This window comes from Ursus maritimus, unplaced genomic scaffold (assembly GCF_017311325.1).
Source record: "Ursus maritimus isolate PB19 unplaced genomic scaffold, ASM1731132v1 scaffold_11, whole genome shotgun sequence".
Classification (NCBI taxonomy): Eukaryota; Metazoa; Chordata; class Mammalia; order Carnivora; family Ursidae; genus Ursus; species Ursus maritimus.
This window is the reverse complement of record NW_024423453.1, coordinates 41,459,438-41,481,564: the sequence shown is the minus strand read 5'-3', so window position 1 is coordinate 41,481,564 and position 22,127 is coordinate 41,459,438. Positions and strand designations below refer to the sequence as shown.

General features: G+C 49.0%; 1 protein-coding gene across 1 annotated transcript in view; it reads right to left on the bottom strand.

Annotated features, from left to right (window-relative positions):
* Positions 1-227: 227 nt before the first annotated feature.
* The window catches only part of FHDC1 (FH2 domain containing 1), a 38,341-nt gene continuing 16,441 nt past the window's right edge, over positions 228-22,127 (bottom strand). The window contains exons 5-12 of the mRNA XM_040626367.1: positions 18,109-18,194; positions 17,923-18,023; positions 15,181-15,251; positions 14,974-15,081; positions 13,160-13,230; positions 10,611-10,728; positions 6,875-7,039; positions 228-4,656 (exon numbers count right to left, since the gene is read on the bottom strand). Coding sequence (XP_040482301.1) covers positions 2,608-4,656; positions 6,875-7,039; positions 10,611-10,728; positions 13,160-13,230; positions 14,974-15,081; positions 15,181-15,251; positions 17,923-18,023; positions 18,109-18,194 — 2,769 coding nt within the window. The 3' untranslated portion in view covers positions 228-2,607. The remainder of the gene's footprint in view (positions 4,657-6,874; positions 7,040-10,610; positions 10,729-13,159; positions 13,231-14,973; positions 15,082-15,180; positions 15,252-17,922; positions 18,024-18,108; positions 18,195-22,127) is intronic.

Here is a 22,127-nt window from a genome sequence, read left to right as displayed (position 1 = left end):
GCTCTCCAGGCCTTCAGTCACACACAGGTTCCGGGCTACCGAGAAGACACACACCAACAGCCTCATCTGGCTCTTGAGCCTTCTGAGGACGAGACTGCCGTCTCTCAAACCTGTTGCACCTCCCACATCTGGGCCTTTCTGTGTATATATTCTTCCACCAGGATCGATCACACACACACACACACACACACACACACACCCAGAGTAAATTGAAGATAAAACACAACTCCCATAAACAGGAACTTTATTAAACTAGATGTTACATAAAAGAACATATAAATGGACCTTTAAATACATTCAGTTCATCTTAAACAAATTTATATAGAAACTTATTTACATTTCTCCATTATATACTTAAATTATTTTTCCAAGCTTACTACCGATAAAAGGTAATAGAATGATCACCTGCTCATACAGATGCATACACATAGGGTCCACAGGGCTGAGAACACCGCTTTCAAGACACTCAGCTTATTAGATTTCAAAGCAACAGCACGTTCTGAAGTGCTTTCTTTTGAGGACTTTTGACGTAAGGCCTCTGCTATGGAGGTGCTGGGGGTTGGTTCAGAGAAGCTCGTCCTGGGGTAGATGGGTCCTTGGTTGTTTATAACTCGGACTTTTGGAGCTGCGGGGACCCTTAGAAACCATCACTGAGGCCATGCCCCCACTTCTGCAGATTGGGGAACAGAGACTTAGGGAGACGGAGTGATTGGCCAAAGTCACATAGCATCAGCGACAGAGCAGGGACTGGGACCCTGGTTGCTAGGATCCCACCTGGAGGTCCTGACCCCATCACTATCCACAGACTTTAAGACTGATTTACTTGGGGGGGGGGAAGGAGTGCACACGAATGGGGCGAGGGGCAGAGGAAGAGGGAGAGAGAGAATCTCAAGCAGACTCCGTGCTGAGTGTGGAGCTCAATGCAGGGCTCTATCCCATGACCCTGAGATCACGACCTGAGCCAAAATCACGAGTCGGATGCTTAACCAACTGAGCCACCTAGGCGCCCCACTATCCACCAACTTTTGACCTCTTTCATCCATTTCCACCCACCCACGGGCCCTATGTTTTGAACATTGCTGTCTGAACGGTTAAACATATGATTTCTTAGGCTTTTTGAGATGGTGAAAAACAGTGCAGGATTCCCATAACCATCTTTGTGGGGCCCAGGAAGTATCTCCCCAAGGCCATTTTATAAGAGGTTTTGTGGTCAAGCGCCTTACTTCTTTAACCATAAAGTTTACCGTTTCAATTTAGCTGACTTATGGAAGCTCACACTTTCCAATTAATTTGGATGGAAGGCAACATTATACACGAGGAAGATTGTAACATCAACCACATGGATTCGCTGAAATCCAACTACCACTGTTGGATCTAAAATAAGGTTTCAGTAAGTGACAGGCAGGGAGCAACTTCAACGAGAGTTTCAAGAATCCCCCCATTTCCTAGTCTCAAAAGGAAGTCATGAAATGGGCAGTGAGTAGAAACAGTACATGTTTTCTCCTTCCTTTTGAATAAAGCCTGACTTTTACTTTTTCAAAATTTTCCTGATGATACAAATTCTTCTGAAAGCAGGGGTTTGGGGTTTTTTTTTTTTTTTTGGTCTGTTTTTAAAAACTTGATTTGGTTTTTCAGGATTTAAAAACCACTGTACCAAAGGAGACATGTCAACATTAAGAAGTATCATCAGTGACATAGATTACAGACTCTCCAGGTTCCAAGTCGAGTTAGCATGAGAAGGGCTGGCTGCAGGCAGAAAGAGGGAGGGAGGGAGAAGACTGGGAGACAGAAGGGTTTATTCTTCCCTGTAACTAGAGCGAACCCAAGTCATAGCAGCCTTCACTCAGTTTCACAACAGATACACAAATGGGAAAACACAGAAGGGGAAGATGTGCTCAGCTGAAGAGCCCAATGCCTTTCCACGAAGGCACGGCACTTCTAAGTTCGGGAAGATGCGGCACTCTGCGAGGGGCTGCTCACGGTGCCTGCCCTGAACATACAGGAGCGTCCAATTTACAACCACCAGTCTCACCTTCCCTCCTGCCCACACACAAACCCTCACCCAAAGTCACACACAGAGAGATGAGCGAGGCAGAGAGCCTTCGAGGAGACGGTGCCAATCACAGAACACCCAGGGCTCGTGGAGAAGTCCAGTTGCCAGCAATGGACAGTGTGTGGGCAGGTGGAACCCTGAGGCCAGGGAACACAGGAAAATAAAAATGTCTTCATGTGAAGGGTTTTGTCTTTTTTTCCTAGGAGTCATTTCATTCTGCGAAAGGAACTAAAACACTTAATTTTTATAATATTAAAAAATAAGTTTGATACATAAAAACTGGCCAAAATTCTTTAACTCCGTGGGTAAGACTGTCATCTTACACATCTGCGTTGTCGTGGGGTCTCGGCTTTGGGAGGGGGTTCGTCCAGGGTGTGTGAGGGGGTGCCAGCCGTGACAGCAGCGAGTGGCCGTCCAGACTTGGCACTTTCCAGTAGGAGCGCGTGTGGCAGCGGCAGTCCGCAAGCGTCCGGACTGCACTGCCCGCGGATCACCTGACGTGGAACAGACATTCGGCGTCGGGCCTTCACAGGGGTCAGTCCTCACGTCCGACTTCACTTCCGTAAGGGACCGAGGATTTTCCCTAGCGTGGACCGATCCGAGTTTTTCAGTCTGAGGGAGGCCCTCTCCCCAGCCCCTCGGCCCTTCACGGCTGCCTCTGGGTTGGCACTGGGAGCCCCAGCAGCCTCTGGACACTTTTTGGGGGTGCGGGCGCTACTGGCCCGCCGCAGGGTGCTGCTGTCCTTGGGGGCAGCATCCTCAGGGCCACCCTTCAGCCTCAGCTGACGCTGGGACACAGTCCGAGTGATGCCGGGGGCTTTGGCCACAGGAGAGGAATCCGTTCTCACGGACCGAGACGAGGAGGCAACTGTGTTTCGGGCAAAGCTCGGCACGGGCGGCGGGACACGGGGGACGCTGGGGGGCGGCGGGGACTTGGGCTCCTCTTCGGGACTCTCGGGGCCCTGGGAGTTGGAGCAGCAGATCTTGTTTTCATCGGGCTTCTGTCTGGGGACGTTCCTGAGGGGCTTGGCGCTGGGCTTCTTGAGAGAGCCCCTCTGCTGCAGGGGGGGCTCCTTCCCCGATCTGGCGCTGCTGGAGCCCACGCTTGCTCTGGCCAGCCTCTGCTCGTCAGCCACCGTGGCCCCAGCCCCCGTCGAGGACCGCCTGGGCGACACGTCCGAGGTCCCCCGCACGGAGCTCCGGTGCGACCAGGGCGCGTCTGTGCCGCTGGGGGTGTCCCGAGGGGGCCGCTTCCAGCCCCCGACACCGCGGCTTGACCTGGAGATGGGCACGACTTTGCGCATGCTCTCATTCTCGGAGGCGGTCAAAGTCCGCACCTGCTTGGGCGCCGCCCCCTGGGCCCCCTGGCTCCTCCGCACACTGGTGGGCTTGGAGGCCCCCTGCGACGCCTCTTTGAGGGAACTTCTCTTCGGTGCTGTCACATCCTTCCCTTTGGCGGGTCTGTCCCTGGGAAAGCTGTCCTTGCAGGAGGGCTGGCTCTTCCCAGAGACTGGAGCAGAAGTCTCCCCAAGGGGGCTGGCAGTGGGGTGAGAGGAGACCTGGCTGCCTGTCTCCCCAGCCCCAGAGGACAGAGAGCCATCCCCCCCGCCCCCCTCCCCCGGCTCGGAGCAGTCCAGGGTCAGCGAGCAGTCGGTGGCGTCGGAGACGTATAACAGAGGCCCGGGGTCTTTGCTCTCAGGGTCACTGCTGCCCACAGATACTAGAGCCTTGCCACTAGGTTTCTCAGGGGCAGCCCCGTCCCCCTCCAGGGCTGGGCTGGGCCCGTCTGCGGCATCTGTGCCCACAGGCATCAGGGCGCCACGGCTGGTACCGAGGGACTGCACGTTCCCATCCCCCCCAGACACCGGCTCCGCGGGGCTGAGGTCATTCAGGGTCAACCGCGGCACCTCCTCTGGGCCCTTGGATCCCTGGAGGTCGAACTGAGCCAGCCCTGTCACCAACTCGTGCTCCTTAATCCCCAGAGCTAATGGCGAGAGCGGAGGGGACCGGGTCGGGCCCAGGCCCAGCGGCTCACTATTCCTCTTTCGGAGGATGCCCACCCCACTGCGCCGAACTCGGAGCAAGGGGGACGCAGCGTCCTCAGGCCTGGGGGCCGGGGGCTGCTGGCTCGGCCAAGATGAGGGTGGCTCAGGGGCCCCCTCCTGGCCCTCTGAGGCCTCGGAGGCCTGAGGTCTATGTGCTCTGCTGGGGTCCTGGGCTCTCGGGTCCCCAGGCTCCATCCAGGCCAGCGTGGGCCGGGCCTGCCGGGGGCTGCTCCGGGGCAAGCTGTTGAATTTGCTGGGCTCCTCGGGGCCACCAGTGGAACTCTCCAGGAAGGTCAGCAGCTCCCGGTCAGCAAAAGCGCCCAGGGAAAGACGGGAGCGGCGGGTGTTAGGAGGTCGGTAGGAGGGGCTCACGGGCCTGGCCTGCAGGAAGGTGGGCAGGTCCTCCGTGCCCTTCTTGGCCAGCTGCTCCACGTCATTCTCACTGCTGCTCCGGCAGAATCCCCCAAGCTCCCCTGCTGCCCAGGAGCGACGCTTCTGCTCCAGCTCCTTCAGCCGCTGCAGCCGCCTCAGCTCCTGCACCGCCCGGTCGTGGTTGTCCTGAGGGAGGGGTGCAGAGAAGCCCCAAGATGCATTACACCCGTGGGACCTGCTCCCATTCCACAGCCCGCTAAGACCCCAAGATACAGGTATGGAGGACAGCCTGGGTCCTAAGCTTCACCAGGAGAGACACTGCGTGTTTGTAAGCAGGTGGGTGTGGAGACGGCTAGTTCTCCCAAAGCTGCCTGCAGAAGGCCCCAGCAGTCTAAGGTTATCACTGGATCCCGGGGCCCAGCTTCCAGCTTTCTGGTCAAGGCACTGTGCCCTAAGTGTGGCCTGTGATCCCACACATGCCTGCCACCTCAACTCCGAGGGAACGCAGCTTGGGTTCTAAGCAGGGCAAGACAGAACTGACTTCCGGGGAAAGTCAGTCAATGGCAGGGAAAAAAAGGGGGGGAGCCCGAGATCGTAGCTCCCTGTTGCACCTGTGTTGAATACATCTGCACACGCGCACGCACGTGCTGCACATTCTACGTGACGATTTGGATGCATTAATATGTACCCAAGGTATTAAGAGATGCCAGTCCAATCTCTGTTCTCTGAACGCTCCCTGTACGGAAACACCAGAGAGGCCACGGTGGCTCTGCCCCTCATACCTCACCCCCTCCCCACAACCAGCCAAGAGGATTTGCTTTACAAATCCTTCCACCACCCTTCACCCCGCTCCAAGTACCCAGCCCTCCCCCAACAAAACCAAACCAGAACAAATGCACACACTAAAGCACATTTACCACCTGGCTGTGCACTTAAAATACAAACATACTTGTGGGGCGCCTGAGTGGCTCAGTCAGTTAAGCGTCTGCTCAGGTCGTGATCTCAGGGTCCTGGGTGGAGCCCCACATCAGGCTCCCTGCTCAGCTCAGCAGTAGTCAGCTTCTCCCTCTGCCTCTGCCCCTCCCCCCACTTGTGTGCATGCTCTCTCTCAAATAAAAAAATCTTTTACAAATATATAAACATAAATGTGTCACCATTTATGGTGGATCTCACAACCCAAATCTGTTACCGATAGCACTTTTTACTTGGAAATCAATTTCCTCAAATGGTGGATTTCCCTTCCAAGTTTCTGTGAGGCTCTCTGGCTCTGGCTGGGGACATGTGGCCCCTCCTGCAGCTCTGGCCTGGCCTCTCCAGTGTCCCAGGTCCCCCAGAGCCCCTCCTCCAAGGCTACCTGGGGTGGGGGGTGGGGCCAGCTCCTGGGGCGCTCAGGACAGCTGGGCCGGCTGGGCCGAGAGCATCACACAGATGGCCTCCCGGGCCTGCAAAATCCTGACAGGGAGTGAGAGCCTCAGAAAGAGCCAATTTGGCCTCTACCACCCACTACCACCTCCCACTGCTGAGCTCACTGCTTGGACAAGGGAGAGGAAACGTGGCCACAGACTTACTTAGCCTCCTTCTCTTAGCTGGAGAGAGAAGAGGGGTTGAGAACTCAAGTCACTCTGGCCTACTCAGGGCCAGAGGGAAACTTGTTGAGTCCCTCAAAGATTCAGCTATGGGCAAACCTGCAGGGAGAGGGATAACTCCCACTATTTAGTTCCTCATTACCACCTGAAGTGAAGGGATGTTGTTTTGTTTTTAATTGACAGATGAAAGTTGTTTCTGCAAAGCCAAGCAACCCAGAGTTCTCTGGCTCCTACACTGAACTCAAGAGATTACTGGAACTGGAGGTTGAAGGGGCCGAAATGCTGCTGTATCACTCAGACAGCAGCAGACTTCTAACTACTTGAGAATTTCGAAGCCGGCTCTGGTGGAGGATAACATGGTCTGCATGGTGCCAACCGCCTGGCAATGACCATGGTGCTTGGAACAGGTGAGAGAAGGCCTTCCCATTGTCCCACCGCAACAAAGGGTTCCCCGAAAGAGGAAATTCTTTCCTGGGGAGGGGGCTGGTGAGGAAGACATTCAGGACCTTCACAGAGATTTGCTAGTATCCTGGCTGCCATCATAAATAAAGCTAACACAATGCATTCAGGGCAGCAAAGCAAGTGTTGGTACGAGCAGCACAGCGGAGGCCGCCAGAGCTAGACTTCCGGTGATGGGGAGGCAGAAACTCGGCCCGGGGAATCCCAACCGAGAGCCCGGCGGTGCTGCCTGCGCCAGACTTTCCTGACACCGTGGAAATGCTGAACCATCTTTCTGCCAAGGGCAGAGGGCCAGGTCTGGAAGAGGAAAAATAAAAATCCACACCGCTCAGAAAACACGGAGATGCCATGAGCCATACCTGAACAGCTTTGTTGAATTTGACACAAAAGTCTCTGAATATCTGAAGGCACTCGTCCAGTTTCATGGTTTCTTTGTCTTCGCAGAAAAAATCTATGAGGGTGTGGGCCTCGTCCTGGAGCTCTTGTTTCCAGCGCTCCAGTTCCGTCAGCTTTTCCACGGCAAACTGCGGGAAAACAGACAAGCACACGCTGGAGGAGACAGACAGCCAAGGAGGCGCCCCGCGCGCCGTCTGTGCTCCCGGGTTCAACTTCAGGTCTCGGAAAAGGGAAGGTTGACAGCAAGTCCAACACACTCAGAGCCAAAGGGAAAATATTTCAACCCAAACAAAGCCCTGGGGAAAGCAAGATGAACTTCTGTGTGAGGCCTGGAGGCCACCAAAGAGACTAGAGAGCTTTAATCTACAGAAGGCCACGGACAAAATGGTCAGCTTTAATGTCCCTGAAAAACGACACAGGTGTAAAGCTGGTTTTATTAAGGGAAACTCATCCTACATCTGTTCTTCCTTCTCTTAAAAGTGAGTCTTACACTGGCCAAAGGTCCAATTCAGGATGTCAGGAGTCCCTCGTACTGACGAGCCATCTCTTGAGAGGGAGTTTAAACCTCATCTCAAAATGATCTGTCTCAGGGTCAGTGTCACCCCCACAGGACGGAAGCCCCCGTGCATGGACAAACGCCCCAGCCAAGGCTTCTTAACCAGGGTGCTTACCCAAGTCAGCCTGGAAGCACCGTCTACAGTCCAGGCTTGGACATCACCCATGCAATTCATCATGGCTGAGGTGTAACGACCACTAATGCTGTGTTACAACTCCCAGAAGATTCTGAGGAGTCCCCATGGCTCCTAACTACTGTCCTCTACAAACCTTCTTCTTCATGTCTTTACTTTTCTCGTAATCCTTCCAGGACAAAGTCTCTGGTGCCTCTATAGATTCAGGCATCGGTTAAGTGCCTGCCTTCGGCTCAGGGCATGATCTCGGGGTCCTGGGATTGAGCCCCGTATCACGCTCCCTGCTCAGAGGGGAGTCTGCTTCTCCCTCTCCCTCTGCTCCTTCCCTGCTCATGCTCTCTCTCCTCTCAAATAAATTCTTAAAAAAAAAAACAGAGAGAGTCAGGTACCACAACAAAGTAGAAAAAATGAAAGACGACTGCTTTCCTCTGGTGAGCTCCCCAACCCAGGCTGGGATCTACGAGGCACACAAGCACCCTGCCCTGACAGCAGTGTGTGGCATTTCCTGCTGAGCTGAAAAGAGGTAGCAGCAGCTTAGAGAAGCCACAGCCCCGTGAGGACTGAGCATTTGGGATCACACTCAGGTCTCACGTTACTTTCTGTTGCACTGGGGAGTAAGGCTTACGTGAAGAAGGAATGTATGAAGTACATTACTTTGTAAATCACACATATCATGTTTTTAAAAAGGCTTATATTTGAGAAACTTCCTTGGGCGGAGGGACAGGCCTTGGAAAGGTGACGTTAGGGACTGCCCACCCTCGAGGAGTGGAACTGCTGCTAAGACGTACTTGGGGAGCGAAGAGCGATTCTGAGGAGACTCATCACCTCCCACCCACACCACACTCTCTCCCCCTTGAAGGTCCTTTTCTTACACCAAACACATTCAGGAGGTAGCAAGAAACCAAAACCATTTAGGAAACCGAATACCAGAGAAAGTAACCATCTGAGTCAGTAGCCCAAGGCAGCGTGTGCGTTCACGTTCTCTTATTCTTCACGGGGAGAAGGGTATTAATGAAAGGATAAATCTTTGCCTGTCATTCTTCCACAGGGAAAAAGGTGGATTCCAGCCAAAAATAACTCAACTGCGGAAAAAGAGCACTCCTGACAAGAACCTACATGGGAGCTTAGCTCCACCTCCCGTGTCTCATCACCAGATCCCGTGGGGATGGAGGGAGAACCAGGAAGGAAAAACTTACAAGCCCCGCAGTCATCCTCAGACTCGGGAAAGTAAAACATTCTGAATATGAGTGTGGAAAATCACCAGGCTCACAGGCTTTCTGCCCAGAGTTAGTTTCTGCACAGTTAGGACCCCAAATGACAAAGTCCAAAGCTACACTGGCCAAGTGTAATGGACGAGAGACGGGCAGCCATGCTAGCAAATTCAACTTCTCACATCTAACTTGCCTGCTCCAGACCCAAGTTCCAAACCAATTTATTCGTTATTTCTCGCCCAGAGGGTCAGAATCCTAAAACAGATTTGCAAAGCCGTGTTCTTGTCTTTTTTCTCCTCAAAAAACGTCACTGCTTCCCCATGGCTAAGAGCACAGTCCCAAGTTTTCAGAGTGGCATTCAGAGCCCTTCGTGGCCTGACCCTACCCTCCCTCACAGAATTACACCCCCTCCCCTATTTAAGAAGAAATTGAATATAAAAAAGAAAAATAAATAGCTGTGTGTGGACATTTTATTTACACAGATAAAAATGACCAGGAGAAAGCAGCATCCAGAGGTAAAACACGGTTGCCTGGAAAGCGCAGTCCAGGGGTGCGGCTGGGACAGAGCTGTTTTTCATCCTGAGCCTTTCTGTACGGCTGTGTAGCATGAAGTATTAATGTTTAATTTAAGAGCCAGGGAAGGAGACATCCAGAATTCTCATCTCACTGTGGGACGGGCCTTCTCCCTCAGTTTCTGGCTTTCCCTCATCTGTCTGCATGTGCCTATTGCTGAGTACTTTGTGCCCTACTGCCAGGTGACTGTGTGGTGGTGTCTGCTTTGCTGTTTCACTTCGAGAAAAATCTGTGCATGTTAAAGAGAGTATCTGTTTGGTTATAGTTGAAAGAAAATACAGAACACGTGTTTAAGAATAAGAATAAACTCCCACCAGAGCCAAACAAAACGTTTGCCGATGGAGCTGAAACGTGTAATACGTGCTGTAGCTTAATTACGAGTCGACAAGTAAAAGCTTAGGTTGGTACAACCTTCGGGGCACACCGTTCCTGGCATCACGGGCAGCCCCGCCACGCACACCCCACCTCGCAAGGCTTGAAGCACCGAGACTTAAGGTAGCCGGCCACTTCCCCTGACGACTGAAAGTGTGAAAAGCTGCCACGGTTTTTTTTTTTCAAATAAGGAAGATAAAAGAAGTATGTCAGACTCTGTGATTAGTGAGTCACAATGAGCTGTCACAAACATGTCCACTCTGCTGTTTTCTTGTTGATGTTATTCAGAGCAGCTCCTGACACACCCTGTGGGGCCGATGTATTTGGGGTGTTGATAGGCACAGCTCTCGTGTGTGCTCCCGCTCCCATTATAAAACCTGCCAAAACGCAGCTTGTTTCTTCAATAAAAACAAGCGAAGGAACAACAGCCCGAGTTCTCAGTGTCTACGATTTCTGGGGAACTACGTCCTGTCGCCCGAAAGTGTGCTTAGGAGGCCGGAACGCCTACACCGTGGTGAGAAGCACAACCTGAGCTCAGGCACCTGCTGCCAAGTGTTAGCTCCCTAGGCCAATACCGGTTCGCTGCAGCCTGGTGTGATGTCGTCGGCCGCGCGGTGACACGGAGGCCAGCCCTCCACAACCAGCTCACGTTCGGACCACACTCGACAGCCCCCGCTAGAAAACCAACCCCGTAAAGAAAGGGCACTGAAATCCACAGTTCCTTTTACTACTGACCCAGAGGAAAAAACATGAATGGGAAATAGCTGCCTCCCCAAAGCCGTGCGGACTGAACCAGCCCCGGCAGGTGCTGCTGAAGCCGAGATGGGAGAGACGGACGCCCGTCACCCACAAACCTGAAGGAAATCTTCCATCTGCAGACCAAGTTCACCATCTCGCTGGATATTCTCCCTCAGAGATCTCGTCCTGGTAACGAGCGAGTGCAGCTCTGCCTCCGTGTTATCCAGGGATAATCTACGAGAGGAAAGGGGCAGTGGGCAGGTGGCACAGGGAAGCCATGTCTCCTGCGGGGACATCAAACAAGACCAACTGCTGGTCAGACCTGGAAATGGAGGGCAGAGCTACTGTGATGGCATTTACCACATTGAGGGTTTCTGCCCGTTTTTTACAGAGTCCGTTTCTTCCTAGAGACACACTGGTTCAGAGAGAGAAGGCTGTAACCTTGTCCTTGTTGGGGAGCCTTGTAAAGCTGTCCATAAAGGGTCTGAACACCTCTGGGCAGGAAGCATTGCAAAATAAAAGCCAGCAGGACTCAGATACTCCCCCTCTCCTCTGGCACGAATACAAAAGCTCTAACTCACGCAAAGCCAGGCGGTGTAGATATTCAGGGCAATGAGGAGATACTAAGCAGACCTCGTGTTGCCACGGCAGCCAGAGTAGGCCCTCGGTCTTGTAGAGAGAACTAACACACAGCTAACAATTCTGCGAAGAACTGGAGGGACTGATGGCAAGGCTTTTGTTACATAAGTCAAATCAAGATTAGGAGAACAAGAGTGATACTTCTGTCACTAGGTAAACTGAATAGGTGAAGCCTAAAATCCAAGGGGAATTCACTTAGCGAACTCCTAAGCTAGAATGCTTTCATGCTTCCATTGTGAATTCTGACATTTCTTCACGCAGTGACGTTTGCCACCTCCACTGGTCACTGGCACCCCCCTGTGATCTGTCTGTACTTCACCAGGACACTTCACCTTCCATTTCATATAAACAAACTTTACCGAACAGGTTTTTTTTCTAAGACAGTATCTCGCTAAACTTCCCCAGATACCTCTGACCAGAAATGTCAGCTCAAAATCTAACAGTTATTTCTCTCCATAGATATCTCTTAGTAACACCTCTCTACTGGTATAGATACTTCTTAGTAACATTTCTATACTAGTCAGAGGAAAAAATATTCCCACACGAATTTTAGAAATTCAAAACCAGGGGTGCCTGGGTGGCTCAGATGGTTAAGCGTCTGTCTTCGGCTCAGGTCATGATCCCGGGGTCCTGGGATTGAGCCCCACATCTGGCTCCTTGCTCAACAGGGAGCCTGCTTCTCTCTCTCTCTCTCTCTCTGGCAAATAAATAAATAAAATCTTAAAAAAAAGAAAGAAATTCTAAACCAGAACAGTTTATATCTTGTAAGATGCTCGTTCTTTGGGGGGAATAACCTGAAAATCTGTAAATGGCAACTATGAACTGTTCACAACTTTGGCCTCATAAATTCACTTTGGGACAGACATGTGATCTGTGGTTAGATGTTCAAAGTCAATAATACTGAGACACTGGCCAATGACAGGGCTTAGCTTGAAAAGCTATGGTTCGTGTATTTATGCATGGGGTTCACAGCTATCCTTATCGGGTATCATCACTTAGACAGCAAGTGTAGGACTTGACGTGATTCACGGGAGCCAGCTCGCAAGAGGCCCTGTGGGTGTGGGCACCCCCCCCCAACTTGCCACTCAGTGAGGCCACATTGGTGGCTTGAAATCTGCCATGATAGCAGTATTTACACCATGGAAATCAGCAAATGCTACAAATCAGGACTTCTTTCTGGGAAAGCTGGTTACCGAACATATACCACTGGATACATGGATACATACTGTAAATTTAAAAACATGGAACTCAAAATAGCTCGCGCACACAGATTATAGCCGCATTAAAACGCACATGTATACTGTGATCAGAAGCAAATTAAGTGATGTAAACACAGCTTTATGTTTGGTAGATACTTTCTCTGTAAGGCTGAGTGACTAATTTAAAACAAAATCCTTTCACAACCCTTGGTCCGGTTCCAACTTCTTCTAATGCAATAGAAAATAAATGTACCATGTTAGATTCTACAAGGAAATGGCCCTGGAAATTTGACTGATATATACCAACTCTCAAGGTAAAAGGCTGTGTTGTTTGAGCTCTATCTTTTGGGTGTGGAGGGATTTCAAGTTCTTAATCCGTATTGTTTTTACACTGATGATATTCATTAGAAAAGACTGCAACAGTGTTTTTTAGATTAAAAATAAAGATTAATTTTTCAAAACTCCCAAATTCCAAAGGTGTACACACACCTCTATGAGCAAATAAAAGGTTTGAAAATTCAATAAGACAAAACTTCTTAAAGTTATAAAATATTATAAAGTTATAAAATATTCAATAGTTTTCATTAAAAAGTAGTTTAGGGGCACCTGGGTGGCTCAGTCTGTGAAGCGTCTGCCTCCGGCTCAGGTCATGATCCCAGGGTCCTGGGATGGAGTCCCACATTGGGCTCTCTGCTCAGCGGGGAGTCTGCTTCTCCCTCTGCCCCCTCCCCTGCTCATGCTCTTTCAAATAAATAGATCTAAAGAGTAGCCTAAAGAAACCCAAAACCATGAATTCTCAGAATTCACTTTCAGTCTTTTTTGCTTACTTAGCAGCCTCTTGAACATGATGCAATTTTTCAGAAAAGTTTAGAAGAACGGCATCCTTCTTTTGGGCTTCCTAGAACAAAAACAGAATTTTCTCTCACTATATGTATAAAACTGGAAGGAAACAATTATCTCAAGGCTGAAAGGAACCTTAAAGTTCTTGGTTTTAGGCTTGATACATTCGAAGTGATTCGCTGAAACATGAACTCTGATATTCTCAGTTAGTAAGATTTACCAGAACTGCTCTACTCTCAAGATGTATTTAACTTCTCAGAGCGACCGATCCTGACGTGAAATACAATTCATGGGCACACACACTCAATGGAAGTGGGTGGTGGCTTAGCAGGGCCCATTGTTCCCGAGAGAATCCAATAAATCCTGCTTAAATACCACCCATACCTATGAGTACGCCTTTAAATGACCGAGATGCCTGTAGCTGTTACACCAGTTTGCAAACTGAGTTTAATCAGAAGCTGCAGAAGCCATGGAAGCGTTTGGATTCTTCCCCTGTTCAGGGGCTACAAGGAGGGTGGATAGGAAGGGAGCAATTACCAACTCTGGAAATGCACACCCCCCTCTCTGGGTAGGGACTGAGTTACACAGAGCACCCGGCTACTTGGCTCCAAAGGGACTGCCAGAAGACCAGCTGTAAGGCACACGGGATAAGAACACAATTTCTGGTTTCAATGCCCTGAAAATGAACGTTCAAATGAGCCCTGAGTTCAGCAGGTCCTTTGTCTTCTGAAGAACGCAGTAATAATTGTGTTACTCACGGAGAGCTTGCTATGGGCCAAACACTTTATGCAACGATCCCCTCCAGTCCTCTTGGTAACCTGTTTTGAACTATCCCTAGCCCCGTGATTAGAGGTAGAAACTGAAGGTCTTAATGTTTAAGTAACTTGTCTGCGGAAGTACAGCTGATAAAGGACGTGTCAGAACCCCAGTTGTCCTGTTCTGAAGCTCACACTGGAAACCAGCCCGGCTCCCTCCCCAGCTCAGAGCTGCATCTGTGTGACCGCTGTCAAAACAACAAAGGTGATCCAACGAAGGAAAAACAAAGCAGTATAATTCGTCATTTGAGATAATTGAACGACAACGGTCGTTGGCTGTTTTTTTCCTTTGTAACTGGTTGTTTTGGTAACCCAAAGCCCCAGTCAGAAACGGAGTGACAGGGTGCAGACCCCAAGCCCTGTGCTTGTGGCAAGGCACCCCGACACAGAGTTCACAAAAGGAAACAAATGGAATGCCCTGGCCCTCTCTCTACACATCACCAGTCACAAATCTAGTCAACCCAACGCTGGGAAGGTCTCGGCACCCAGGCCTCTGCTTCCCACCCCTGTGGCCATGACTCTGACTCTGAGCTCTTGCCAAACAGAGCCAACTTCTGTCAAGAGCTGCCCCATTGCTAGTTCTCTCTCCACTCCAGCCCATCCTCCATATTGCCTTATTTTCCTAAAAACAAAGCCAACCCGGTCAGGCCATTATGCTTTGCAAAAACTTCCGTGGGCTCCCCACTGCTAAAGCATGAATCCAAATTCCTCAGTGTTTAGCATGTGGTTCCTTCCTAATCGGGCTTCCCCAACCCTGACCCCTGCCTCCCCCAAACCCTCCACTTCCCTCCTATCCTACAACCCTAGGCGCAGCTCAGCTCAGCTCAGCTCGGGAATCTGCACAGTGCTTCTGCAAACAGAGCCTTCTCGGAGCCCACCACGTCCTTTCCTATCTCTGTGTGATGCCACCTAATACCGGGGAAAAACCTCCCCACCTCCAGGGAGGATTCACACTCATCCTCTCTGAGTTCACCACTTCCACATACCTGTGCAACAAAGTGCAGAAGATTCATCCCAGGTTTGTTTGCTTTTGTGTCTGCCAATTTGAGCAAAGAAGACAGTTTAAATCCTACTGCATTGCCAGCATACCCTCCCTAAAGAAAACAAATCAAAAGAAAAAATATATACATATACCTCTGGACGGACAAATCAACGTAGAAACACAGTATTTTAATTTTTTCAATTTTACTTACTGCATTCATGATATTCCCTGCCTGCAGCACCAAGTGTAATATTGAATGTAGCTCCTCACACAACATCAGCTCTGCCAAAAAAGAACACACCACGGTATCTTCAGCTTAAATGCACACACCAGCCACCACATCCAAGTTCAAGGGGGCCCGAAGCGAGCTCTGACCCTAAACCGCGTATCAAGACTGGAAAGCACAAACCGAGCGGCGCGTTCTGTGGTGCATCTAATGAGCCATTTGCGACTGGCAATCCGTGTCCTGGTGTTTAACTGGGAACCAAATACGTACGATGCTTCAGTGTCACGAAACACTTCAATACGGAAAAGTTTCCAGGAGTGGAAAATGCAAAGGCCTGATGAAAAGCAGCACTGTGTTCCTGTAACTGTGTTATAGGAACAAACTTTTTCTCAGCAATTCTTTATTTTTTTTCCCTTTACATCCACTAGTTTTTGAGATTATATTTATAGAATATGAAAACTAACAGAGAGCAACATTTTGCTCAGTCCACGAGCTATGAGGAGATAAAAAATAAACAGGCTGGGATGACATGTAAATAATTTGCAAAGCACTAACCCTTAGGGGCCAGGCACCCAGAGACTCTGTCCCATTTTATTCAAAACTACACATTTCATTTGGATTGGCTTAAAGGTTACAAAGCAGCTTATCATTGTAATATACCTTTAAACTAGTTCTTTAAACAAGAAGCTTCTGTACACATCTATGCAAATTAACAACGTTAAAAACTGTTCATGTATTTCAAAAGCTAAGAGCAAAGTTTGATGATGATTCAACTGACAGTATGTATAGATCACAAGAAGCTACCTATGATTTTTTAAGTTCCTATTCTCCAGTAAGTGTGGTATTACTCTCAAAAAGTTACACTTGGATCCCTGCCTGCGTTATGTTATCTAAGGCGGCCAGTATTTGAAGGTTAACCAGATAAGAAACGTTTCCACCGTGCCCACGAATTTGCACGGCTCAACACGCGATGCGAACAGGCGGCACGGCCCTTCCAAAGTTGTTCCAATAGCCCTGGTGTGTGTAGGAAGAAATTTTAGAAGGCCTCCTTATTGAAAGAAGAAGAATTGCCCTTAATTCTTAGTCTCCTCTCTAAACTGAAGAAAACACGATGGGTTGCAGAGCAAAACTTTATCTCAACACAGGCCAGAGCAACTACACAGGAAAATCAAATAGGAATCAACAGCTCTATAATAACTAGAAATCCACCAAACCACCCAGAGGAAATCCGGCTGGTGCTGAAAACCCTGGAGAATGTGAGGGTCAGGGAGCGCCAGAGACTCTGCTTTGGAGACCAGGAGTGCCCGCACATGTGCTAGGCCTGCTGGCTCAGCGCCGTAAATGCCTGAGGGTGAAACCCCATCACGATGCAGGGAGACAGGAGAGCAGCTCCCAAGAGTCTACCCAAGCTGGGCAAGCAAGTCATTCAAAGAAATGGAAATGACAGACTTGCCCCTCTCAAATGTAAACAGTCCACCAGGAGATAGAGACTTGAGGGGAAGCAGGTGGGAGAAAACAGCAGAACCATCAGGAACCCGCAGAAGGGTCACACGACAGATGCTCAGGAGTCCGGAGGAAAGGAGTGATGCTTCTGGAAAAGCAGGTCCTGGGCACCGGAGTCCAGAGGGTGGGAGGAAGGATGCAGCTGGCCTAAGGACTCAGGCTTCGAGCACACACGCGCGCGCACACACACACACACGCATGTTCACAGACACACGCACGCACGTTCACAGACACTACACACACTGCATGTACACGGAAAGCTGAACAAGAGTGAGCTGCAACCAGCAAGATTAACTCTGTAGCTTGGGGTAACAGAAATCTTCTTTTATGGGAGGATAATATGCTAATTAATTAATTGGTCAATTAATCAATTGATTAATTATGAGGAAAGTAAATGGAAATAAGCCTTAATTGTCATCCCAGGTAATATCTCATTTCCCTTTTTAGGGTGTATCAGAATTAGGACTTTGCATTTCTCGTTTTAACTGAATAATTTGTTTTAAAAGAAACTCCCACCAAACTGGCACAGCCATTATGGAAAATAGTATGGTGGTTCCTCAAAAAATTAAAAATAGAATTACCATATGACCCAGTCATTCCACTACTAGGTATTTATCCCAAAAATATGAAAACACTAACTCAAAGGGATACATGCACCCCTATGTTTATTGGGGCATTATTCACAATAGCCAAAATATGGAAGCAACCCAAGTGCCCATCGATGGATGGATGGATGAAGAAGATGTGGTGTATACATGCAATGGAATACGACTCAGCCATAAAAAAGAATGAGATCTTGCCATTTGCAGCAATATGGATGAACCCAGAGGGTATAATGCTAAGTGAAATAAGCCCGTCAGAGAAAGACAAATTCTATATGATTTCACTCACGTGTGGAATTTAAGAAACAAAAACAAAGAAAAAAAGAGACAGACAAAAAAACAGACTTAACTCTAGAGAACAAACTGGTGGGGGGGCTACAGGTGACGGGATGAAGGGCGCATTTACCGCGATGGGCACCGAGTGCTGTGTGGAACTGCTGAGTCGCTGTATTGTACATCTGAGACTAAGATAATACTGTGTATTAACTACACTGGTATTAAAAATTAAATTAATTTTAAAAATGAAGAGAAGAATGCTTACTAAAAAGAATAAAAACTAAAATCAAGTACTAGCACAAAATTAATAAAAACAAATCACATGAAGCATCACGTATCCACTTACCTTTTGTAGCAGTTCTGAGAATTGTAATGTCTGTGTACAGAGAAGAACAAGAAGGTAAAAATTCCTTCTTTAGCACCATGGCTTCAATCCGAAGTGAATAGCTGAAAAATCGAAAGTAAAACTGTAGCATTTGATGTCACGGATTTTAAAACCTTCCTCTGTAAAGAACAGTGATGTCATCCTTACTTTGGCACTTGAACCAAGCAATGCAGAAAGGAGTCTGCCAGGGACAGCTTGGACACATCTCCACTGAATGTTTTCAATTTCTTTATCTAAGAGACAAACAGAAAAGAGGATAGAGGAAAAAAGAAACTGTGATTAAAATGTAGCATTATTTTAAATTTCCTCTTAGAATCCCTGTAAGAAAGTAAGATTTCAGTGCTAAACTCAAATTAATAAAAATGTAGACCCCATAAAAGAGAGAGAAGGAAATCATCACATCTGTTTTTTGAAAGAAGAAAAACCAAACAAATGAGGAGAAGAGCTGCGTATGCGTGTGGGTATAAACAACCTCAATCAAACCGGAGGATCGGAGCCACAGGAATCTTCAGGGAGGTTCCTGAAGGGTCAGTTCTAAAGATGAAAATTTTCTGTAAGTTAGAATCTGGAAGGGAGATCACTGGGACAAGCAAGAGGACACTGGGTTGTCATTGTAACACAGTCTTCTAGGTCCCTAATGAAAAAAATCTTAACATTTTGGGCATCTTGGATATAAAATACTCAGACTGGGGGAGGGTTAACAGACATTTCTGTGGCCAAATCCCCCTCCACACAGAACAGCCTCACAGCAAGGGGCTCCTGTGTGCTGAGGCAGGACTCACAGGCTCTCCAGTGGGAAGAGAAAAAGGAAAATGGCTTAAGCAGCTGAGGGGTCAATGTCAAGACCTCTCCCTATGAAAAAGATCAGGTAATAAAACAGGATATACGTCAGATCGCATTTCGAGAACTTTTAGAAGCGTCCACTACGACCCCCACCCTCCATGCATACACCACAGGTGTGGGGAAAAGACTAGAAGGCCCCACCTACAAAAGGTAATAGGATTACTATTTTCTTCTGCTGTTCATTTTTATTTCCTTAAATGTCTACAATGAACATGGATTGCTCTTGTAAAAAATTAAACTCACTAAAAGTTATTCTTTCAACCGTAGCAAAGAAAAACGGGAAAGTTCTGACACAGAAATCCAACAGCAGGGGTGGGGGAATGGGATAGGCTGGTGATGGGTAGTAAGGAGGGCACGTATTGCATGGTGCACTGGGTGTTATACGCAACTAATGAATCATCGAGCCTTACTTCGGAAACCGGGGATGTACTGTATGGTGACTAACATAATATAATAAAAAAATCATTAAAAAAAAAAGAAAAAAAAAAAAGAAATCCAACAGCTAGCAGGTGGGTTTGGAAGCAAAGAGAAAGTTCTCAAACTTCATGAGAGCCAATCAGTGCCTCCCTCATGCCGAGACCAGGACCGGCCCAATGGCAGAAACTTTTCTACACCCACCGTCATGGAGCATCTTCCAACAAGAACACGTTACGGTGCATCAGCCTACCTCTGCAGCTAACTGCTGCCAACGAGCACCTTCCGTCTTTCAGTACTCTTTACAAAGCTTACTCTCTTCCGTCCCCGGGATTATGGCAGGTGCCCGTAAGAACGACATGACTTTTCAGTGTCTTGAAAAATAGAAAATGCTACTTCAAAAACCCAGAGGAGGGAACATTTGCAAAGATCCAGAAACAAGTATCTCTATTAACTACCTGAAGATACAAAACGTCACAGCACAGCTACACATCCCAGACTTAAGGCTGATGCTTAAGGCTACATTTTTTTTTTTAATGGGCAGAAAATAGCCATTTATAGAATTGCATTACTTCCCCTACCTTTAGGGCCCCACACCGAACGTACCATTTTTAGTCATACTCAATTTAAGGGCAGATGGAATTTCTGCTTTAGCTAAACCCGAATCAGCGCCTAGCTGCTGAATGGAGAAAACCACAGGATGGGTCCTGATCCCTCCTGAACTGGAGTGTAGCAACTCACTATATATGGAAAGGGCAGAGTGAGGCTGTACCTTTTATAAGACCATCTATGCAGCATGTGCAAAGCTTCTGAAAATAACAGCACAACTTTCTGTCGAAAGCGTAAGGATAGGTCGTGCTAAATAAACTTGGTAGGTATTTCTATTAAACGTGCTCGACTGTAACGGAAAATGATTAATCTCCTTCACTTACATAAAGAACTAAAAATGTTTATGGATTTCAGGAGAACGGTGATGGAAAGATAGTATTTAATTTAAATGCCATGTCTACAGTTCTTAATTCCATTTCAAAACGAGACTTATGTTCATTAAGAGGGATTACTGTACCTTCACAGTGGTAGGGAGGTAAAAAAGGGAGGTGAGCAAACCCTGTAATTATTGTGCATTCTCATCATCATCAAAAAGCATTTATCACACATTGTTAGGCATAATTTTGTTGGCTGAGCCAAGTGACTCTCATTATGACCTGGTTGTCCCGGTTTCTGTCCTAATAGCAAACAGCATGCTCCTTAAGCCTCGCACATTCCAAAGGGCAGACCTCCTTCATCCCATCTAATTCCACTCACATGGCCTCGAAGTAGCAAGATTTCCCACCAACAGACTCACCCAAAGGAAGACCCTGGGGCTTCCTCCCTGTCATCCCCCACCCCCAAGGGGCAGAGTTGGCATAGAAGGTTGGGATGACGTGATAAAAATGTCAGAGGAGGCAACCAACCTGCTGCCAGAAAGAACAGACAATTTCTACCACCTTCCAGCCCTCTAACCCTGACAGGGACGCAGGGATGGGGCACCAGTCCCGAGAGAGGGAAGGGCTCGCTGGGAGCATCTGGGCTCCCTTCCACCATCCACCTGGCTCCTATTCCAGCCTCTCCCTTGTCCCCTCTCTGGCCACAGGAATACTTTTCAGGACAAAGAACCCCCTCCCAGTGCTTTTATTTCTGGGTCTGCCTTCTTCCTCTGCAAGTTTTAACCACGAGTTTAAAGCAAGATGAACAAACACGCCAGATAAAAGATTTGTGGGGAAGGGCAGAGAAATCCTGGAAACAAATTAACCTTCTGCTGGCTTGTCAGCTGAGAACGCATGACCGAAAAGGGCCGTTTCCGCTCCTACTTTTCAACATGCTGATAAGATTACCGTATCACTCCAGTGACACACCGGAGCTCTGCTCTGGAGCAGGGGCGATGAAAAGGCTGGGAGGCGGCGCGGTGCGAGGCGGGGTTTTGAGAACCTTTGCCCTTCCTTCCTCAAAGGGATGCAATGGAGTGCAGCAGAAGGAACTGTTCTGGGCTCAGACGAGTCACGTGCAATCCACCTTCCTCTCTGGCCTACCCACTGCGCGACACACCAGTGGAGTTCGAGCGAAGCTGCGTGAGCCTCAGTTTCCCATCTGTACCCTGAGGAGTATCTGACAACGTGGCTGGGAGGAGTCGACGCAAAGGCACACAAAATCACCAGAGCTATGACTGAGTGGCTTTCTACGTGCCAGGCACTGGGCTACACACTTGAACACGTGATCTCGCTCGACTGGATTCTGCCCTGCCCAGTGCCTGAGCACGGGGACACACACAGTAAATGTGGAGTCCCTCCTTGTGCTAAAAATGAGCACAGAACATTACCCCACAGGCTTTAGCAACACGCAGTTACGCAGATACATGGGCATTTATTAACATCCCTCTGCCACATTCCTAAACCTCTCTCACGTGGCCCTGGCTCTGCCTTGGCCTCACCCCCATCCTCCACCCTCTACCCAAGACTCCAGCGCCCGGCCTCGGTCTGGGTGGTGCCAGGGGCCACGCGGCGCTCGGGGCGAGGCCAGTGGGTCCCGGCAGCAGGCATCCATCCTGAGGTGGCATCGGCCCTCAACGAGACGCCCTCTGCCAGCACAGATCCCCGCGGTGGTTTAGGGAGGGGCGCCAAGAAGCCCTGGGGGACTGTCAGGGTGTTCCTACGGAAGGAAGCTCCCAGTTGAGTGTGGAGGGTGTGGTGAACTGAAGCCAAGAGTCGGTAATGTAAACAAGAAGTGTGACCAAGCTTGTCGGATATTCAGGCTGCGGATGACCCCGCAGCAGAGGGTGACAGCAGCAGCCGCGGCCCGGTTCAGGGGCTGGGACACCGTGCAGGATTCCAGCGCACTGTCTTATCCCAGCAGGACACTGTCTCCGGGCTGAG